Source organism: Meles meles, chromosome 17 (assembly GCF_922984935.1).
Source record: "Meles meles chromosome 17, mMelMel3.1 paternal haplotype, whole genome shotgun sequence".
Classification (NCBI taxonomy): domain Eukaryota; kingdom Metazoa; phylum Chordata; class Mammalia; order Carnivora; family Mustelidae; genus Meles; species Meles meles.
The window spans coordinates 1,319,209-1,340,288 of record NC_060082.1 but is presented as its reverse complement, the minus strand read 5'-3'; the positions used below and the strand labels follow the sequence as shown (position 1 = coordinate 1,340,288).

The 21,080-nt window shown below is 45.3% G+C and overlaps 1 protein-coding gene across 2 annotated transcripts in view; it reads left to right on the top strand.

Moving 5' to 3' along the window:
* ASH1L (ASH1 like histone lysine methyltransferase) overlaps window positions 1–21,080 on the top strand; it is a 172,287-nt gene that overhangs the window by 102,785 nt on the left and 48,422 nt on the right. For both annotated transcript variants that reach the window (XM_045983164.1, XM_045983163.1), the window contains exon 7: window positions 12,413–12,507. In XM_045983164.1, coding sequence (XP_045839120.1) covers window positions 12,413–12,507 — 95 coding nt within the window. The remainder of the gene's footprint in view (window positions 1–12,412; window positions 12,508–21,080) is intronic.

The window sequence follows — 21,080 nt, the reverse complement described above, 5'->3', positions numbered from 1 at the left end:
ATCCTGTTTTCTGTTCTCCTTTTTCTGTAGTCTCTCATCATGATTGAAGTATAACGGGGGTTTTTGCCTCTTTCTTTCCTAGAAAAAAATTTTAAAATAATGATAAATGATACTTTTAACACCTACATTTGGAAGTTACTTGTTTTTATAAAAGAAGCAAATAAGAAGACAGCAGAAATGATTAAAAACTCTCCACATGTGATTTGGCCTCTAACATGGAGTAGAGCCATCAGGCCATCCCTGGGTGTATTTGCGGGAATTATGAGTCATGATCTGTTAAAGCACAGTCTTCCACTTAGGAATGGAGACGGGTTAGGAGGGAGTCCACAGTCTTGTTGACATTCTGCTCGCTCTCATGGAAGCTTCACTCTGGCCCCTGTCCATGGCCAGGAGAAGTGTGTTTGCCGCTGGCCGCGAGTGGGCCGCAGCTGTACTGCTCTGTCCCCCTCTAGTGGTAGTCAAGTGACTTCATTAACAGCTGTTATTTCTGACTTGACTATTCCTTAATATAGGCCTGACAGGGGCGCCTGGGTGGCTCAGTTGGTTAAGCATCTGCCTTTGGCTCAGGTCCTGATCCCAGAGTCGGGGGATCCAGCATCTGCCTTCGGCTTAGGTCCTGATCCCAGAGTCCGGGGATCGAGTCCCACATCGGGCTCCTTGCTCAGCAGGGAGCCTGCTTCTCCCTCTGCCTCTCTGCCTGTTCTGCCTGCAGCTCTCCGTGCTTCTGCTCTCTCCCTGACAAATAAATAAATTAAGAAAAAAACAAACTCTAAATACAGGCCTGACAGGCTTAAAAGATAACAAGATTTAATATACTTTAATAAATAAGATCTAAGATGCTTCCAAAAATTATATTCTGGGGGCGCCTGGGTGTGGCTCCATCAGTGAAATGTCTGCCTTTGGCTCTGGTTATGATCTCAGAGTCTTGGGATCAATTCTCTCGGCCGGCTCCCTGCTCAGCAGGAGAGTCTGATTCTCCCTCTCCCCCTGTTTTTGTTTTCTTGCTCACTCTCTTTCTCTCAAATAAGTAAAATCTTAAAAAAAAAAATACTGAAAAATTATATTCTGGAATATTATTTACCTTAAAAAGGAAAGAAATTTTTAAAGCTTCTATAAAATATAAATATGCACACACCCGTGTGTATTAATGTTCTGTTATTGTGTAACAAAATTACCACAGTCTTAGCAGTTTAAAACATCACAGACTTATCATCTCACAGATAAGTTCCCCAGAATTCCAAGAGTCTGGGCGCTTCAGCTCTGTGTCCCGCGCGGCGTGAATCAAGATGTCAGCTGAGTCTGCGCCCTCCTCCACGCGCATTAATTTTCTTGTAGTGGCAGAGCTCTTCTCTGGTGGCTTTCCTCTTCAAGGGCAGCAGCAGAGAGAGAGTCGCTTCATCAGGTCTCTGAGCACAGGGAAACCTAAGCTTTTGTTGAGATATAATTCATGTACCGTACAGTTAACCCATTTAAATTCTACATTTCAGTGACTTTTGGTAAGTTCACAGAGTTGTACGCCAACCACCACAGGCAGTTTCACAACATTTTCATCATCCCAAAAAGAAACTCCACATACTTCAGTGATGGCCCCTAATTTCCTCATCTACTTTCATCTACTGTCAGTGTGACTTTCTGGACATTTCACATACGGACTCATAGAGTGCGGGGTCCCTTGCGACTGATTTGCTCACTCAGCGCATTTTTCCAAGGTTCCCATATGCTGTGACCTGCGTCATTTCCTTCTCTCCGCGAATGGCGTTCCGTTGGCCCTGCCACATAACCCGCTCCATTCGCCCCTTTGTCAGTTGGAGAACATTTGGCTTATTTGTACTTTTTTTTCTTTTTGAGATTTTATTTATTTGACAGAGAGTGTACATAAGCAGGGACTCCGTGCTCGCTCCTAGGACCGTGGGCCCATGACCTGGGCTGAAGGCAGATGTTCAACCCACTGAGGCCCCCAGACGCCCTGGGAGTTCTTTGTACTTTTTTGCTGCCATGATTATTGCTGTTGTAAACATTTTTATACACCCAGACTACGGTTTTATAGCTTCATAATGACTGAGTATGTAGCTGTAGCACGGTTGAGCCGATCGGCCTGCCAGGAAAAGGGCATTTCAGTTGTTCCTAATGGTTCCTACTATAGATAATGCCAGTGGTGCCTGGGTGGCTCAGCTCAGGTCATGAGCCTGAGTCCCGGGATCGAGTCCTGCATCGGGCTCCTTGCTCACTGCAGAGTCTGCTTCTCCCTGTTCCCTCTGCCCCTACCTTCCCACCCCCCCCTTCCTTCCTACTCCCCGCTTGTGCTCTCTCTTGCTCTCTCTCAAATAAAATCTTTTTAAAAAGAGAGAGCAATAACACGCAGTGAATGACCGTGTCCCCGTGCTGTTTGATGTTCTGGAGACCTGTCCTGGGGTAAGTTCGGAGAAGCAGAATTACCGAATTCAATAGTGAGCGTACATATAATTTTGTCAACATTGCCTAATTATGCGTCCGTTGCAGTCGTACCCTTTTGCGTCTTCCTGGCCCACAGCCTTAATTAAGCTGTCAAACTTGTACATTTGTACCCACGTGACAGGTGTGAAATGTTATCTCCAGTGGGTTCTGATTTGCGTTTTTCTCATATGTGAAATCGTCAAGTATCTTTTCGTATATGTACAAATCTTTTAATTATCTTTTTCTGTGAATTGTCTATGTTTTTTTTTCCCCATTATTCTCTCGGCTTACTAGTCTTTTCTTTTTGCCCCTAGATTTTTGAAAGGCCCTTGTACATTAAGGAGATTTGCCCATTGTGATATAAATTCCAAATATGTTTGTCAGTTTGTCATCTGTCTTTTGTGCTCACCGGCCACGCGTCTGTGGCTGTCCCAGTAGCACATTGTGTTGAACACTGTAGCTTGTGGATTTCAGATCAGGAAATGTGACATCTCTAACCTTGGCTGTTCGGGTTTATCCCATCTTTGGATCCCTTGATATTTTCAGGAGCATTTTATTGATTTCTACAAATAAGTCAGCAGGGCTTTTGAAGAAATGTATATCAATTTGGGGGGGTTTTACAGTCCTAAGAGTATTTTTTTTTTTAAGATTATTTATTTATTTATTTATTCATTTATTTATTTATTTGACAGAGATCACAAGTAGGCAGAGAGACAGGCAGAGAGAGAGGAGGAAGCAGGCTCCCCGCTGAGCAGAGAGCCCGATGCGGGGCTCAATTCCAGGACACTGGGATCGTGACCTCAGCCGAAGAGAGACGCTTAACCACTGAGCCACTCAGGGCCCTAGTATTAAGTATTCTTAACATGCACATTTTTTCTAGTTATTTAATCATTTGAAATCTCTTTTAACGATGATTTTAGTTTTCCGTGTACAAGTTCTGCACTCCTTCTGTTAAGCATATTCCTAATCATTTCATTCTTTTGAGGCTTGTAAATGGAATTTTTTTTAAAGATTTGATTTATTTGAGAGAGAGAGCATGAGCCAGGGAGAGAGGCAGAAGGAGTGAGAGAAGCAGACTCCCTACTGAGTAGGGAGCCCGATTCAGGGCTCAACCCCAGGACAACAAGATCACCACCCAAGCCAAAGGCAGACACTTAACTGAGCTACCCAGGACCCCATAAATGGATTTTTTTTTTTCATTTTTGGACACTTATTGCTAGTGAATAGAAATACAATCGAGTTTTGTATATTGGTCTTGTATCCTACGATCTTGGAACCTTACTTAACTCAATTATTAATCCTAAGTGCATTTTAGTGGATTCTGTCATTTGTCTGTGGACTTTGCTTATAATGATTGTTTTTATCACACGAAGTTTATAGTGCTTTGGGTTTTGGTTTTCTGTTTTTATCATGTTTCTGGATTTTTTTTTTAATTTAATTTATTTATTTAAGTAAACTCTGTGCCCGACATGCAGGTCAAACTCATGACCTAGAGATCAAGGCTCGTGCGCTCCTCTGACTGAGCCCGCCAGGCACCTAATGTTTCTGGGGTTTTGAGTCGTACTTGAATGAGCTTTCCCACACCCTGGTTTTAAAGAAATTAAGAAATTTAGCTTTCTTTTCTTCTAATAATTTTTTCTTTTTAAGTATGCTCTACATCCAGTGTGGGCCTCGAGCATGTGACCCAGAGACGAGGGTCACACACTCTTGGGGCTCAGCCTGCCAGGCTCCCCTCTCAGGCTCCCCTCTGGTTTGCTGTTGGTGTGCACACCCGGTGTCCTGGTCTGTGCAGTTTGTCCGGGTCGGTCGAGTCGGGCGAGGCCGTGTCACCCCGGCTGACCCGAAGGAGGAGTTAGTACTTACTGACGCACACCGCGTGTTGGTTGCTGTGCTAAGCCCTTCAGCTAGGTCACCGCACTGAATCCGGTCCGCTGTGCTCAGCTCAAGTCCGGCCGTACATTCGATGGTAAAATACAGTTGACTCGTCTGGAACACGTGATTAATTCCTACTTAAGTGGAACGCTTGTTCCCGATAAACATGTATATTTTGACATTACGTACTTCATGAGATAAAACATTAGGGCTGGTAAAGTTTACGTAGTAACCTGAGAATGCGATCTTTTTGACTCTGTTTACAAATGTGTCGTGCTCCGCAGTGCTTTTAAGTTGCGAGGTAAAATGGTTTTAACAGGAGGGCTAGGGACCGAGGGCACCACAAGGGGTACGGACGCTGCTCTGCTGCTGTGCATGACAGGGCCTCGCGGGGCTTCATTCATGCCCCTGATGTCCTCAGGTTTTGTGCAGAAATATTTTAGCCAGATACGATTGTAGTTTACCTTTGAATAGGTAATGGGATTTTCCTTTGACTGGATTCTGGAAGTCTCCCTGTGGATAGTTGTGCTGTAAAATCATGTAAATTCACGTTAATCTAAACAATATAAAATCCGTAGGATAAATCGGTTAGAGAAAGTAGTATTTGTTGGTCGAGTGTGTTGAGAGAAATGTTCACATCGTCAGCAAAGTTGTTTACGAAATGAGTATTCTCAAAAGTTTAACTGCATGAGGGGTACAGGGTAGATCGTTTGGGGAGAAAGAGGCCAGAGTTCCACGATTCTAAATCCGGTCAGGGATGTACATGAAGCTGTGCTACGAGAACTCGCCTCAAATCCCAGTTCCGCCACTGACTGGGTGTGTGCATTCGGCCGTGTTACTGGATCGAGGTCCTCAGTGTCCTCAGCTAAGCAGTGGCACGGGTGAAGACACCCGTTTCGTAGACGGGTGGAGTGTTACTCGGTTGACAGACAGGACCTAAGCGATACGTTTAAACATGTCTCACCCCATTGTCACTAAGTGTGGCCTCAGATGAAATTAACCGCCAAGACGCTTGCGCCCTCCTGCAGACAGCGATCCGCGCTCTTCGGGGCTGTCGTCCCCCCACCTGGATTTCTTCTCAGACACTTGTTTCCTGCATCACATCCGGAAGACCCTCTCTGGTCCAGTGGGACCTGTTTTTCTTGTCTTATCTCCGGTTACACTTCTTAAAGGTTTTCTGTTTATTGGAGAGAGAGTGCCTGCGGGGACAAGCAGGGCCGAGGAGGCGGAGGGGAGGGAACGAGTCTCAAGCCGGCGCCCCTGCTGATCACCAAGCAGGGCCTGGGGCTCCATCCCATGACCCTGCAATCCCGACCTGAGCTGAAACCAAGAGTCAGACGCTTAACCCACTGAAGCACCTAGGCGCTCCTTATTAAACTCCTTAATCTGTTCATTCCTCTGACCCACAACATCCGATAATTTCCCGCAAATTCTCCGTCCTTTTCTCTCAGCACTTGGCCTAGGTGCTTGCCCTACATGGTAAAAACTACTTTCCTCCTTCCCATTTACTTGACAAGTCCCACTCATTCTTTCAGATCTTATTCAAAATCTGAAAGGTTTTCTCATTAGGTAAAAGTGTCCTTAATTCTCCTCAAGTTAAAATTAGTTTTACTTTTCTTTTTCCACTAGTAAAGCTTAATATAAGCACCTTATGAGCTATGAGTTTAATTGTGCTCTGAGGGGTGACCTGGGCACGTTTGCTTCCATAAACTTCATTATGCCATGAGTTCACTTTGTTTGTCTTACAAATCTTATAGAACCTAGTGGTTTCTAAAATATATTTTAAAAGAAAAGGAATAGAACTAAGTGCCTGAAGTCCTAAAATATAAGACATAGGACTAAAATCTTAGAAAAATTTTAAAGTCTTAGAGTGGCATCTGCCCTTTCACTTGGCAACAAATGTGCAAGTAAATTATTTCAGTTTATGTTCTTCCTGTTCACCAAAGAAATACATTCCAAAATGTAGTAAATGCAAAATTTTGTCTCAAAAAAGTTTTGTGGATGTGTGTAAAAAAAAAAGTTTCTGTGGTCAGCTATTACTACAATTTGTGAGCTCCCTTTACATTTACAGAGAGCTTTTATGTAAATCGTCATTTAAATCAATTATATTTCAATGCATTTGTCATAGTCCTAAACTCTTAGAGGTTCAAAGCACAACAATCTTTCAAATATGTTCTCTTGTGTTTTCCACTAGAACAGTCTTTTGATTTAACTCCAATACAGTTTTTCTTTACCTTTCACCATGGTTTTGGTCCTATCTTTCCTGTAGTTATTTGGTGTTAAAAAAGTTTATTTAAGGGGCGCCTGGGTCGCTCCATTGTTAAGTGTCTGCCTTCGGCTCAGGTCATGATTCCAGGGTCCTGGTGTCGAGTCCCACAACGGGCTCCTGCTCGGCAGGAAGCCTGCTTCTCCGGCTCCCACTCCCCCTGCTTGTGTTCCCTCTCTCACTATCTCTGTTTCTGTCAAATAAATAAAACTTTTTTTTTTACTTTTTTTTTTAAAGATTTTTATTTATTTATTTGACAGAGATCACAAGTAGGCAGTGCAGCGGGGCAGGGGAGGGGGGTCAGGCTCCCGGTCCAGCAGAGAGCCCAATGCGTGGCTCCATCCCAGGACCCTGAGACCATGACCTGAGCCGAAGGCAGAGGCTTTAACCCACTGAGCCACCCAGGCGCCCCTCTTTTATCAGTAACCTGACAGTTTTTAGTGTACAGGTCTTTCACCTTGTTGGTTAAATTTGTTCCTGGAGGGTGTCTGGGTGGCTCAGTGGGTTAAGCCACTGCCTTCGGCTCGGGTCGTGATCTCAGGGTCCTGGGATGGAGCCCCGCATCGGGCTCTCTGCTCATCAGGGAGTCTCCTGCCCCCTCTCTCTCTGCCTGCCTCTCTGCCTGCCTGTGATCTCTGTCTGTCAAATAAGTAAATAAATAAAATCTTTAAAAAAAAAATTTGTTCCGGACATTTCACTCCTCCTGCGGCTGCTGCAGATGAGATGTTTTCCCTGATTTCTCCTTCCGATCGGCCGCTACCAGTGTATAGAAATGCGACCAATCTTTATATTGTGAGTTTGTAGCCTTCAGCTCTCCTGAATTTATCAGGTCAAACAATTTTTCGTGGCGTGTTTAGGGTTTCTCTAAACATGGTATCGTGTCGTTTGCGAATGGAGACGGCTTTACTGCTCACTTTCCCGTCCAGATGCTGGACGCTTCTTGTGTCCGGCCTGATTGCTCTGATGAGGGCTTTCGGTCCGTGGTAAGCACTGAGAGTGGGCGTCCTCGTCTTGTTCCTGATCTTGGAGGAGAAGCTCTCGCACCGCGGAGTGTGCCGACAGCTGTGTGCTTCTCCTAGGCGGCCTCTGAGGTCGACGTGGCCGCCTTCACTCCCGCCCTGCCAGGGCTCTTTGCCGGGAGTGGCTGTTGAGTTCCGTCAGGTGCTGACGCGTCGGGGCACGGGGTCGTGCGGGTCGTGTCCTGCGCCGCCGTGTGCTGCGTCACGTGGCGTGTTTGCGCGCTGGTTGCCGCATGTTTGTCCACGGAATAAATCCCCACTTGACCTTGGTGTGTGTGCCTTGTTACGTATCTTGAGGTTATGTTACTAGTATGTTGTTGAGAATATTTGCGTCTCTGTTCATGAGGAATAGCTGGCCGACAGCTTTGTGTTCTTTCGGTGTCCGGGTCCGTTTCCGTCACCGCTTGGTGCTCTTGAGCTCGGGCCGTGATACATCCAGCTTTGTTCTTGTTGAAGACGGGCTAGGCAGTCCTGGGCGCCGTCCAAACGTCAGGATTATTTGTTCTAGGTCTGTGAGAAATGTTTTGTTTTGTTGTTGTTGTTGTTGTTCATTTATTTATTTATTTATTTAAGCCATCTCTACACCCCGCGTGGGGCTCGAATTCACAACCCCAGATCAGAAGTTGCGACTAAGCCCGCCAGGCGCCCCACGTTGTTGGTGTTTTGATAGGGACCGCGCTGCGTCGGTGGAGCGCACCGGCTGCTCTGGGCATTTAACATGAGTTCTGCAGCGCACGGGCGGGGTATGGGTCCCTTTGTTGCGTGGTCTTCAGTTTCTGCCTCGCTCTCTTCCCGTCTCCAGAGTGTAGGTCTCTTACCTCCTCGGTTAAATTTATTCCCCGGTATTTTATTATTTTTGGTGCGCTTGTGTATGGGATGATTTTCTTGACCTCTGTTTCTGCTACTTATTTAGTGCGTACAAAACAACTGATTTCTTTGCATTGATGTTCTGTCCTGCAACTTTACTAAAGCCTTTTATTCCACTAATTTTTTGGTGGAATCATTAGGGTTTTCTGTGCGTAGCTGTATGTCATCTGCCCATAGGGACAGCTAGCGTCTATAGGACTTCCAGTGTTGCGTGGAATAAAACTGGAGAGAATGGGCATCCTTGTCTTGTACCTGATCGTCGAAGTATTAGTTTCTTTTTCTGGTTGCCTGAGGTATAAAGTTACATTGTTTGAGATCTTTCTTACTTCTTAATGTAGGCAGTTATCACCGTGAATTTCCCTCTTATAACTGCTTTTGCTGTATTCCTTGAGTTTTGGTGTATTGTATTTCCCTTTTCGTTTGCCTCAAGATATTTTTTTAAATTTTTCTTTTGATTTCTTCATTGGCTCATTGGTTGTCCAGTAGCATGTTTTCTAATCTCCCCATATTTGTGAATTTTCCAGTTTTATTCCTATGGTTGATTTCTACTTCAGTGCCATTGTGATGGGAAAATATGGTTGATAGGGTTTCAGTCTTCTTAAGTTTACTAAGATTTGTTTTTGACCTAGTGTTTGATGTGTCTTGGATAATGTCCCATGTGTGCTTGAGAAGAATGTGTGTTCTGTTGCTTTCGGATGGAATGTTCTGTGTAGGTCTTAAGTGTGTTTCATTAGAAGCCTACGCCCTTGAAGCCGCACCTATGAAGATCAGCTAATAGGCCTGTTTCATGGAGAGGCCACCGGGCATTGCTGTCTGCTGACTGTGAGCTGCTGGATGGGCGACGGGCAGCTGGTTAAAAACTGGTTCTGTTTGTTACAGTCCCTTACTAAACGGGTAAATGTCAGTGTTTTTCTGAGTTCTGTGAACCGTTCTTGCGTATCAGTCAGATGCCAGGAAGGGGGCCATGGGAACCCTTGATTTGTAGCCAAATGCAGCAGAAATTGTGAGTAACAGAAGGACCTGGTACTCGTGACTGGCACCCGGAGGGCGGTGGGCGCATCTGGTGGGACTGAACCCTTAGCCTATGGGATCTGGTGCTGTGTCCGGTTGGCCGTGTCAGAATTGAGTGAAGTTGTAACACACCCACCTGGTGTCACAGGGAAGTGCTTGGTGTGGGGTAAAACCCCCCACACGTGACCAGAAGCCTCAGAAGTAGAGGTTTTTGTTTGTTTGTTTGTTTTACAAAAATTTGGTTAAGTTTTTCTGTAGGCTTATAATCTATATTAACCTTTATGGGATATTTCTCGGAACTGAAGACACTGGGAACAGTGTGCTGGTTAAAGAACATTTACTTCCAGGTTGGACAAGTACAGCCTATGAACTCAAGGATTATAGAAAAAAAAGGTCTTTATCAGACATTCAGTAAAGACACAGTATTTATTACACTTAAATCAGTTTGTTCAGTCCTGGTGATTAATTCTTACTTGGCTGGTGTTGAGTTAAGCAGTCTACTTTCATAAGTTGGTTTGTTTTCTTTTTTTTTTTTTTTTAATATTTTATTTTATTTATTTGACAGACAGAGATCACAAGTAGGCAGAGAGCCAGGCAGAGAGAGAGGAGGAAGCAGGCTCCCCGCGGAGCAGAGAGCCCGACGTGGGGCTCGATCCCAGGACCCCGAGACCATGCTCAGTGGGTTAAAGCCTCTGCCTTCAGCGCAGGTCATGATCCCGGGGTCCTGGGATCGAGCCCTCCACATCGGGCTCTCTGCTCAGCAGGGAGCCTGCTTCCTCCTCTCTCTCTGCCTGCCCCTCTGCCTGCTTGTGATCTCTCTATCAAATAAATAAATAAAATCTTTAAAAAAAAAAATGCCCCGGAAAATCAACTTCTGACCCTTTTTACAGTCGTAACAGGTGTCTGTCCGAGGTAATGCCTTGGGCTCATACTGAGGACCCACGGCCCTAATTCTGCCCACGATGGTGTCAGTAGTCAGAAATGACAGGCGCAGCCCTTCCCCGAAGCCTTTCTGATGTTTCCTTTAGCTGAGTTTCTGCTCATAGCTGAGGCTTCTGGCCGACTGTATGGGAAAATCAGGAGTCACCATTAGATGGTAAGAGTGGTGGCTTTGGTTACCTTTTAAATTACCAGTAATCTCATAATTAATGAGCATTAATGAGGACGCTGGTTAGTGGGGTCCTCAGTGTAGTCACTCTGACAGATTGAACCAGAAGCTCCTTGAGAATGAAGACGCATCGTGGACAATTGTCTGAAGTCTTCCAGCAGAGCCGGTAAGACCTACGCCGAGACTGTCTCTCCGCATCTGGGAGAAAAAAGAAGAAAGAAAAATCGTTCTTGATAAAAGGATGAAGTTTTGACAGTTGTTTCCGTCCTTTACAGGAACATTAATATGCTTTTCTCCAAACTTAGAAATTTCCACCAGATAAAAGTGATTCACATTCATAAAGTACGACTTACCTTTTGTTAACCTAGGAACTTGAACTTCTTTCTGATTTTCAGGTTCTCTTCACACTGTTTGTTTGCCAAACAAGACAGTTCCAGAACACTGATAGGTTCATCAAAACCTGCATTCTGCCAGACATCCCCTTACCCTCCCCGAGAAGGTGCCGGAGCAAAAGCCCCTGCTGTGGCTCAGTAGCTGTGCAGGAAACTTAGAGGAAGACGTCTTAGTAGTTTCATGACTTGGGTTTTGGGGCCAAGATTCGAGAATAAGGTAATAAATGCCTGAAGTCAAGACATGGTCACAGACGGCACCGAAGATAAACTTCATCACCATTAACAACCGGTGTTAGAAATGCTCACTTTTTCTATGTCTTCTTAGATATTTCTATGCTTTTTCTCCCACTTGAGGGTGGATTTGCCTGTTTGGATTTAATATCTTGGAATTGCATTTAAATGGTAAATTATTAAAACTAGGGGTGCCTGGGTGGGTCAGTAGTTAAGCGTCTGCCTTCAGCTCTGGGCATCCTGGCATCGAGCCCCATATCAGGCTCCCTGCTCAGTGGGGAGCCTGCTTCTCCCTCTCCCAACTCCCCCATGCCTTTGTTCCCTCTCTTGCTATCTTTCTCTGTAATAAATAAAGTTTTTTTTTTTTTGACAGACAGAGATCACAAGTAGGCAGAGAGGCAGGCAGAGAGAGAGGAGGAAGCAGACTCCCTGCCGAGCAGAGAGCCCGATGCGGGGCTCGATGCCAGGACCCTGGGATCATGACCTGAGCCAAAGGCAGAGGCTTAACCCACTTTGCCACCCAGGCGCCCCTCTCTGTAATAAATAAAGTCTTTTAAAAAAAATAAAATTTAAAAAATTAAAATTCAGATCTTATTTTTAAAAATTATTAAAACTAATGAACTACCGAAGAGAGAAAGGTAGCCACGAATACTGAATGGGTTGCATTAATAAACAGAACACAATGAAAGGCAGATTATTTTCTTTTGATAAGAAAAGCACAAGGGGGGCACCTGGGTGGCTCAGTGGGTTAAAGCCTCTGCCTTCGGCTCAGGTCATGATCCCAGGATCCTGGGATCGAGCCCTGTATGGGGCTCTCTGCTCCGCAGGGAGCCTGCTTCCTCTTCTCTCTCTGCCTGCTTGTGATCTCTGTCAAATAAATAAAATCTTTAAAATAAATAAATAAAATAAAATTTAAGCCACTGTTAAAACAAATAGTTTTTAAGATTGTATTTATTTACTTGACAGAGAGAACACAAGCAGGGGGAGCAGGAGAGGGAGGTGGAGAAGCAGACTCCCCACCGAGCTAGGAGCCTAGTGCAGGACTCGATGCCAGGACCCTGGGATCATGACCTGAGCTGAAGGCAGCAGCTTAACTTGCTGAGCCACCCGGGAGTCACAGTACAAAAACTCTTAAGGGGGTCTGTTTTCTTTGGTTGACCACAGGAGGAGATTCCATCGCCTCTGATAACTTTCCATTCTTTTCCCATCGCAGCCCAAAGAGCCGGTTGATCCAATTAAAGAAAGAGAAGCTGGAATACTGTCCTGGAGAGCACGAGTACGGACTGTTCCCAGCCCCCATTCATGTCGGTGAGTGCTCCGGAGAGACAATACATTGCTCAGAAGAAATGGCATTTCTTGAGTTCGGATGAAGTGTTTTCGTGTTCCTATTATTTCTGCATCTCCGGTGGGGTCGAGCTCTTTCTTTACCGTTTAATTTATCCTCACTCTGAAGAATTCTGCAAATTCTTTGCTCTCTGGGAGTCACAATGACATACGTCTTTCTTACTCAAGTTTCAATAATAAAAAACACTCCGTCTGTAGCATTTGATCCTGAGTATGTCACCTGGGAAAGCCCCACTGTTCACCGCTTCAGTCTCAGAGGTTTCCGTGTTCAAAAAGAGGTGATTATGGATACGTAATCATCATCGGAAGGGAGCCCATCACTTTCCTAATCATTTATCTGCCTGAAAATTGAGCAGGGTTTATCCTTCTGTTCATTTTGGGGGGAAATAGCAAGGATTTGTTTAGCGTCGGGGTAATAGTACCTCCTAGGTTCCTGCTGTTGGGCTTACCAGATAAGTAACCGGTACCTGGATCCCTCCTGGGTCATCCTGGGTCCCTCCCGCTCCCCCAGAGCCACGTCCAGTCTGCGCCCCTGAGTTCGGCTGTTGCTGTCCGTGCAGTCCGTCCCGCTTGTCTGCAGGTCCCATTGTCGCTCCCAAGTGCGTCCCACATGTGGCTTCGGCTCAGACTCCCGCAGCGGCCTTCTGACACCCATGTCCGTTTCCATTCCTGCTCCCTCCACTTCACTCCCCACGCGGTAAAAAAAGAAATCTTGTAACTGAAACTAGATTATACTTAAAACCTTGCAGTGTCTTACTGTTAAACAGTAACTTCCTTACTATAGCTTTGAAGAGTGTCCTTGTCCCAGGGGCGCCTGGGTGGCGCAGTTGGTTAAACGTCTGACTCATGATTTTGGCTCAGGTCATGACCTCAGGGGCCTGGGATCGAGCTGCTCATCAGGCCCTATACTCAGCAGGGAATCTGCTTTAGAATCTGCTTTAGAATTCTCTCTCCCTCTGCCCCTCCCCCCAATAAACAAACGAATATTTAGAAGGAAAAAAAAAAGATGACCTGGTCTCTAACAACCCACCCCTCCCCGTCACGCCTGTCCCTGTGTTCCCGTTTCTCCCTAACCTGCCATGTGCTGTCTTGCTGGTCTTCTCTCCGGTCCTGGAGCAGACTGAGGCCTTCCCCACCAGCACGTCAGTAAGTTTGTCATTCCCACTGCCCAAAAAACTGTTCTTACTCTCCCATGGTTAGCTTCCTGTCCTTTAAGGATGAGTTTAATGTCAGTATCCACTAAATGTCATTTTCTTTAAAGTTGCTTTCCTGATTGTCACACCTAAGAGGGCCCCTCCCTTTACTCTGTATCACAGCACCCTGTCCATTCTTTCTGTAGTCCATGACCGCTCCGTTTCCTCGTTGGTTGTCTGTCTCCCTCATTAGATTATAAGCACCAGGTGCAGGACCATTTGACTCCCTTATTCTCCTTCTGTTTCCTAGTGCCTGGTTCATACTAGAAGTTTGGCCAGTGCACGTACAAGTGAGGAGGAGGAGGAGAACCCAGGATGACCCGTTGAGTAGGCCATGACGGGGGCTGCCTCCTTGTGCAGTAGATGGGGACCCTGTGCGTCGCCGTGTTCTTTTAAACTACGACTCCCGGTCCTGGTGACTGTGGGACTCTTCTCTGTGCTATGATTATCGAATCCCCTCTTCCTCCCCAGAGGACCCGGCACCAGCAGTGTATTTAAAGGAGCGAGCATGGCCGACACGTTCCGCAGTAAGGATGAGTTTGCTTTCATTGTTCTGTACCAGGTGGAAGGAGGGCGGTTTAACGCCGCGCGAAGTCCCAAGGGTTGGTTCTCTTACCCTAGCGAAGGCGAGAGTAAGTCCCACGCTCTCTGGCGCTACTGCCAAGGCCCTTCTGAACGAGCACGCTGTCACGTGAGGTCATAGCCCGAAAGTGGAGTCTCGGCAGATTGAGCGGTTTCCTAGACTCTGACGCTGATAAACAGGCTTAGAAAAGAAGTCATTTCAAAGACCCATGATCGTTTTGGTCTTACTGGTTTTGTCCTGGCTGGGATCTAACCTGAGTCTTCGCCTGAAGCTCAAACTGCCTGAGGGGATAAGAGTGGCCGCTCATGCCAAGGAAGAGGGGGAGGATAGTAGGCCAGTGTTCCTCTCACGCCTCTGGCACAGATAGAGGTTAAGAGGTGCAGACTAGGAATCCCTTAATTTAAATAAAAATTTTATCCCCACATCCCCGTTTTATTTTATTTTATTTTTTTAAAGATTTTATCCATTTATTTGACAGTCAGAGATCACAAGTAGGCAGAGGGGCAGGCAGAGAGAGAGGAGGAAGCCAGGCTCCCCACTGAGCAGAGAGCCGATGCGGGGCTTGATCCCAGGACCCTGGGATCATGACCTGAGCCGAAGGCAGAGGCTTTAACCCACTGAGCCACCCAGGCGCCGCCCCCCCCCCGCCACATCCCCATTTTAATGTCGCACTAAGACTGATTTGTACTCAGTGGTCTGCAAAGTGAGTAAATCATGGAAAAACCTATCCAAGTGTGATGGGTCTTTTTCCCTCTGAAATAGGGTTTAAAATCAGACTGTCGGAGGACGGATTTTTTTTCCCTGGACAGTGCTATTTTGTTGTTCAAGTAATATTTTACGGTTAGGATAGAAGTGAGCCAGTCAGTTATTCTGAACAGGTCTTTTCCAGTATCCGTAAGTAATGAGCGTGACTTTGAGTCAGCCAGACCTGGGTTACCTGGTTCCTCTCCGTCTTTGCTGTATGAGTCATAGGAATAAAATAATAAAGCATCTTACCACTGATGAGAGTCAGAGTCAACAAATAGAAAATCATGTTTATTCTTAAACGTTTAACTAAGGAAATCAGGTTTCTTTATCTCATTAGAGAAGTGCATTTCAAGTAAAATTTTACTTTTCATAATACTATATAATATATATAATAACGTATATTGTATGTACCCTTAAATTTATAGTCAGTTGATTTGTGATGAGAGTGCTATGACAGTCGAATGAGGGGAGCCTGGTGTTTCCAGTAGGTGGTTGTGGGGTAACTGGACATACACTTACAGAAGCTTGAAGTTGGACCCTTGCCTCACTCCATATAAAAAAAATGAGCTCAAAATGGATCATCAACCTAAATACAACAGCTAACACTATAAAACTCTTGAAGAAAACATAGGAGAAAATCTTCATGACTTTGGATCGGGCAATAATTTCTTAGCTATAACACCAAAATCCTATGCAACAAAAGGAAAAGACACAAATTGAACTTGGTAAATATTTAAAACTTCTGTGCTTCAAAAAACACCCTCAGGAAAATGAAAAAACAATGCACAGAATGGGAGAAATGTTTGCAAATTGTGTATCAAGAGACTTGTGTCCAGAAACCCAGACGTATGAAGAACTATTGAGACTCAATATTTAAAAGACAAATAACACAATTTAAGTGGGTAAATTATTTGAATAGACATTTCTCCGGAAGAGTTATACCTATGGCCGATCCACACGGGACAAAATGCTCAACGTCATTAGTCATTGTGGAAACGGAAATCAAAACAATAATGACGGGGCACCTGGGTGGCTCAGTGGGTTAAAGCCTCTGCCTTTGGCTCACGTCATGATCTCAGGGTCCTGGGATGCAGCCCCACATCCGGCTCTCTGCTCAGCGGGGAGCCTGCTTCCTTCTCTCTCTCTGCCTGCCTCTCTGCCTGCTTGTGATCTCTGTCTCTCAAATAAATAAATAGAATCTTTTTGAAAAAAAATTTTTTAAAAAAAGCCAATAATGAGAGACCACCCCACACCTGCTAAGATGGCTTTAATTAAAGGATTGATGCACAACGTGAAGAAATTAGAAACCTTAGACATTGTTGTTGAGAATGTGGAGTGGTATAACCCTCTTTGGAAAACATTTTGGCAGTTCCTCAAAAAGTTAAACATGTAGTTACCATCTGACCCAGCAGTTGTGCTGTAGGCATCTGCCCAGTAGAACGGAAAACGTCATGTCCCCACAAAACCTTACACAGAGATGTTCATAGCAGCAGCATTCGTAGTAGCCAACAGGTGGAAGCAAGTTTCCCACAGTGGATAAATGGATTAACAGAATGTGGTCTGTGCTCACAATGGGGTGCTCTTGGGCAGTAACAATAAATGAGGTACTGAGGGTCACCAGGGGGCTCAGTCTGTTAAGCGGCTGCCTTTGGCTCAGGTCATGACCCCAAGGTCTTGCGATCGAGTCCCACATCGAAATCCCTGCTCAGTGGGCAGCATGCTCCCCCTGCTTGTACTCTCTCTCTCCCTGTCAAATAACTAAAATCTTAAATTAAAAAAGAAATAAAGAAGTGAGGTACCGAGACAGGTAACAAAATGGGTGAAGTGTGAAAATGTTACTCTGGATAAGAGAGGGTAATCACAAAATGCCCTGTGCTTTATGATTCCTTTTTTCTTTTCTTTTTAAGATTTATTTTTTACGTAATCTCCGTACCCGTGCGGGGCTCAAACTCACGACCCTGAGATCAAGAGTCATACGTTCCATCGACTGAGCCAGCCAGGTGCCCCCAAATCTGGATTTTTTTTAACTAGGTCCCCACCTTTCTCATTTTAATAGGGTTTTGGTTTGTTTTGTTTTAAGATTTTATTTATTTGATAGAGAGAGAGTGAGTGAGCACAAGCAGGGGGGAGCAGCAGGCAGAGGGAGCCCAAGAAGCAGGCTCCCGCTGAGCAGGGAGCCCAACAAGGGGCTTGATCCCAGGACCCTGAGACCATGACCTGAGTTGAAGACAGAGGCTTAATGAATGAGTTACCCAGGTGCCCCGAGAAGGGGTTTTTTTAGAAATAGATTTTATTTATGACAACATTTTACTTGATGTATTATTCTTTAAGTAAGCTCTATGCCCAATGTGAGGCTTGACATCAAGACCCTGAGATCAAGAGTTAAACAGTGTACTGACGGCCAGCCGGGCGCTCCTCTAGAGATTTATTTTAAGTCGCAGTTCACACCGTCTTGGCGACTGGCACGTCCAAACTCTACAGGGCAGGCTGGAAGCGTGGGGACCCAGGGGAGGGTTGAGGAGTGGGAGGTCAGTCTGTTTTCTTACTTAGGGCTTCAGCTGTTTGGATGAATCCCACCCACATTATGCAGGGTAATCTGCTTGACTCACAATTTAGTAATTTAAATGTTAGTTTCATCTAAGAGTTAACCTTCACAGATACATCTAGAAGTATGTTTGACCAGCTCTATGTGTACTGTAACCGAGCCAAGTTGACACAGAAAACTGATCATCACCAGAGCTCCAGGTACTAAAACCCACTGCGTAGTATCCTTAAAAAGAATGTAATTTATGGATGTGAATTATGCCTCAGAAAGCTGTTATCTTGAAAGTGTAGTTGCATTGTTTTAATCAGGCATATGTTAATCAAAATGCAAAAGAAAAATTCTGGTGCTTTGAGTCTTATGCGGAAAGGTATTTTTTTCTTATTTAAATCCAGTTAATTACCGTATAATGTATCATCAGTTTCGGGGCTGGGGTCCGTGACACATCAGTCTTACTACCATACCAGCGCTCATTGCACCGCCGGCCTCCCTGAAGGCCCATCACTACCCCACCCCTCACAGGTACTTTTAAACATGAATTGAAACACTTTCGTGTGGATTAAGGGGATAGGTTCAATGAAAGAACTTTAAGCATGAAAAAATACATAATACTGAGACAAAACCCTCAAGACCTTGGCCACTGAATCTGTGATGAGCATTCTTGATAGACACTGCACATCTGTTGTCCCAGTGTACTTCCAGAGATTACATCCTGTGCGACTCCCCGGGGGAGAATTTGTGCAAGCTCATGCCTCAGTTCCTCCGTTCTGCCCGATGCGCTTTTCCCCTTTACTACGTCTGCCTTGTTTCCTTTTGCTGTAATGAAGTGTAGCTGTGAGTATGGCCGCAGGCTGAGTCCTGGGAGTCAGCAGCCCTGAAGGTGGCTCCCAGCCCAACCCGGACGACCTGCTCCCCGATCCCACATCTTCCAGCCGAACCATCTGAGCAGCGTCCGCACACCCTGCATCTCGGCGTCTTCATGCGCCGCGCTTCCTCCCGGCCTGGGCTGTGAGGATCAAGGAACATTTATTTGCACTTGACCCGGAGCGAAGACCCTTTCCCCTTGAATTGCTGTAAGTGACAGTGAGAAGGGCAAAGCCATCCCACTCATTTCTAGAAAGCGGGTCTGCGGAAAGAAGGAAACAACAAAGAGTGGAAGTCGGTGAGGCGCTGGACAGAGCGAGGACACGGTTCAGAACGCGACAGAATCGACAAGCTCTGGATGCGGGAGCAGGACAGGTGAGAGTCCACGAGAACTGTCAGTCCCGGCTGTCTGTCGGTCCTGCAGTTATGAAGAGGCCGGTAAGGAGATGTTAGGAGTAACTTTATGCCAATTCACTTAGCACTGTATATGAAATGGATGACTCCCTTAGAAAATACAGCTTAACAGGGCGCCTGGGTGACTCAGTGGGTTAAAGCCTCTGCCTTCAGCCCAGGTCATGATCCCAGGGTCCTGGGATCGAGCCCCCCACAGGCTCTCTGCTCAGCGGGGAGCCTACTTCCCCCCTCTCTCTGCCTGCCTCTCTGCCTACTTGTGATCTCTGTCTGTCAAATAAATAAATAAAATCTTTAAAAATAAAAAAATAATTGAAAAAATACAGCTTAACTAATTGAAAAAGAAATAGAATATCAGAATGTCTGAATAGCCTGTATCGTTTAAGGAAATTTAGTTCTTGATCAAATCCTACACTTAAAAAATGGCAGAACGAAATGGCTTCCCTTGTGAGCTGTTTCGTCACTGAAAAAAAATAATGCCAGCCTTGCACAAAAACTTCCAGAAAGTGGAGAACACTTCCCAGCTCACTCTGTGAGGCTAACGTAATCCCGATAACGAACCTGACAAAAACTCGATGGGAAGAAACAGCTACGGAAAGAAGTTGAGCGTAAACAGTGTAGACACACAGGCAGAGAAGGCATTTCCCCGGTCTCGCAGAAGGCATCGGCGGTTAACATTACAGCTTCCGGTGAAGTGTGCAGTGTGTCCTGAAACTGGAAAGAAGGTAAAAATGCCCACCCTCGCTGCTTCTGTCCAGCATTATTCTGGAAATTCCAGCCAGCGCGGTAAGGCGGGAGATGACTAGGAGTCATAAAGTTCGGGAGGGAAGAAGTGAAACTGTTCCTCTGTTCCTGCTCGCACATTACGTCATGATAAAATCCAGAGAAATACCCGAAAATCTGTTACAGCCTTTTAGCAAAGTTACTGGAAACAAAACCAGTGTATAAGAATCAGTTCGTATTCTTAGAAAACTGAACCTGCTCGTGCCGTACCAGCCAGCAAGGGCAGTCCTTGGTGTTCACCCAGGGAAGTTGAAAGCTGTCTGTGTGATAAGCTGCGTCCTCGCGTTTCACAGCCGCTTTGTTCGTGGCTCCCTAAACTCAGGAGCTACCGCGCTGTCCTTCAGTCGGCGAGCGGCGAACCGGCACGGCCAGGCGATGGCATGTTACTCACCACTATAACGAAACGAGCTGTCCAGCCCCGAAGAGACACTGAGAGACGTTAAAATCATTGTACTAAGTGGAAAGAAAAAGAAGCTAGTGTGGAAAGGCTATGCACACTGTGTGATTCCACTGTATGACGTTCTGGAAAAGCCAGAACCATAGAGACAATAATAATATCAGCGGCTGAGGATAAAATCGGGATGGGTCTGCAGAGCACAGAGATTTTTAGGTCAGTGATGCTATTCCGTATGATGCAGCAATGGTTGGATACCTGTCGCTACCGCATGTCTCCAAGCCATGGCATGCACAAGAGTGAACCCTCATGTAAACCGTGACTCAGTGAGAAGGACGCGACTGTGTGGTTCAGTAGCTCTTAACCAGAGTGACCCTCTGGTCAGGGGTGTCGGTGACGGGGTCGGCTGCGGTGGGGGGGGGGGCAGTGTGTATTTTGGAAATCTCTGTACATTGCTCAGTACTGCTTTGAACCTAAAACTGCTCTAAAATATAAAATCTATTTTAAAAAAAACTTAGTGTAATAAAACCAAAGTAATTAGAAATAAATTTATCCAAAAATAGGCAAAAGCTTTATACTGAAAATTAAAACATTTATCAGCGAGATTAAAGAAGACTTAAGGACATGGAGAAATACACCACAGTTAGAGGTGTTACTACATTCCATGCAGTAGCTTGTTACCAGCCTGCTTTTCTGTAAAAATGGATGAGCTGATTTTTCTGAAATTTATATGGAGAGGCAAAGAACCTGGAACATTCAAAGTGATCTTTAAAAAAAAATGTCTTCTTTTTGCCCCAAGACTTACATTATCCGACTGCCAGAGTAACTATAAATAAAGCAGGTTTAAACTTGAAATTAGCTTCAGAAGGGCATAGGTAGAGCACACAATTTTTGATCTCAGGGACACGAGTTCAAGCCCCATATTGGACATAGAGCCCTCTAAAAAAAATAACAATAATAATTCTTTTTTTAATAAATAGAGGTCCTGGGGAGGCTCTGTTGGTTGGGCATCTAACTCTT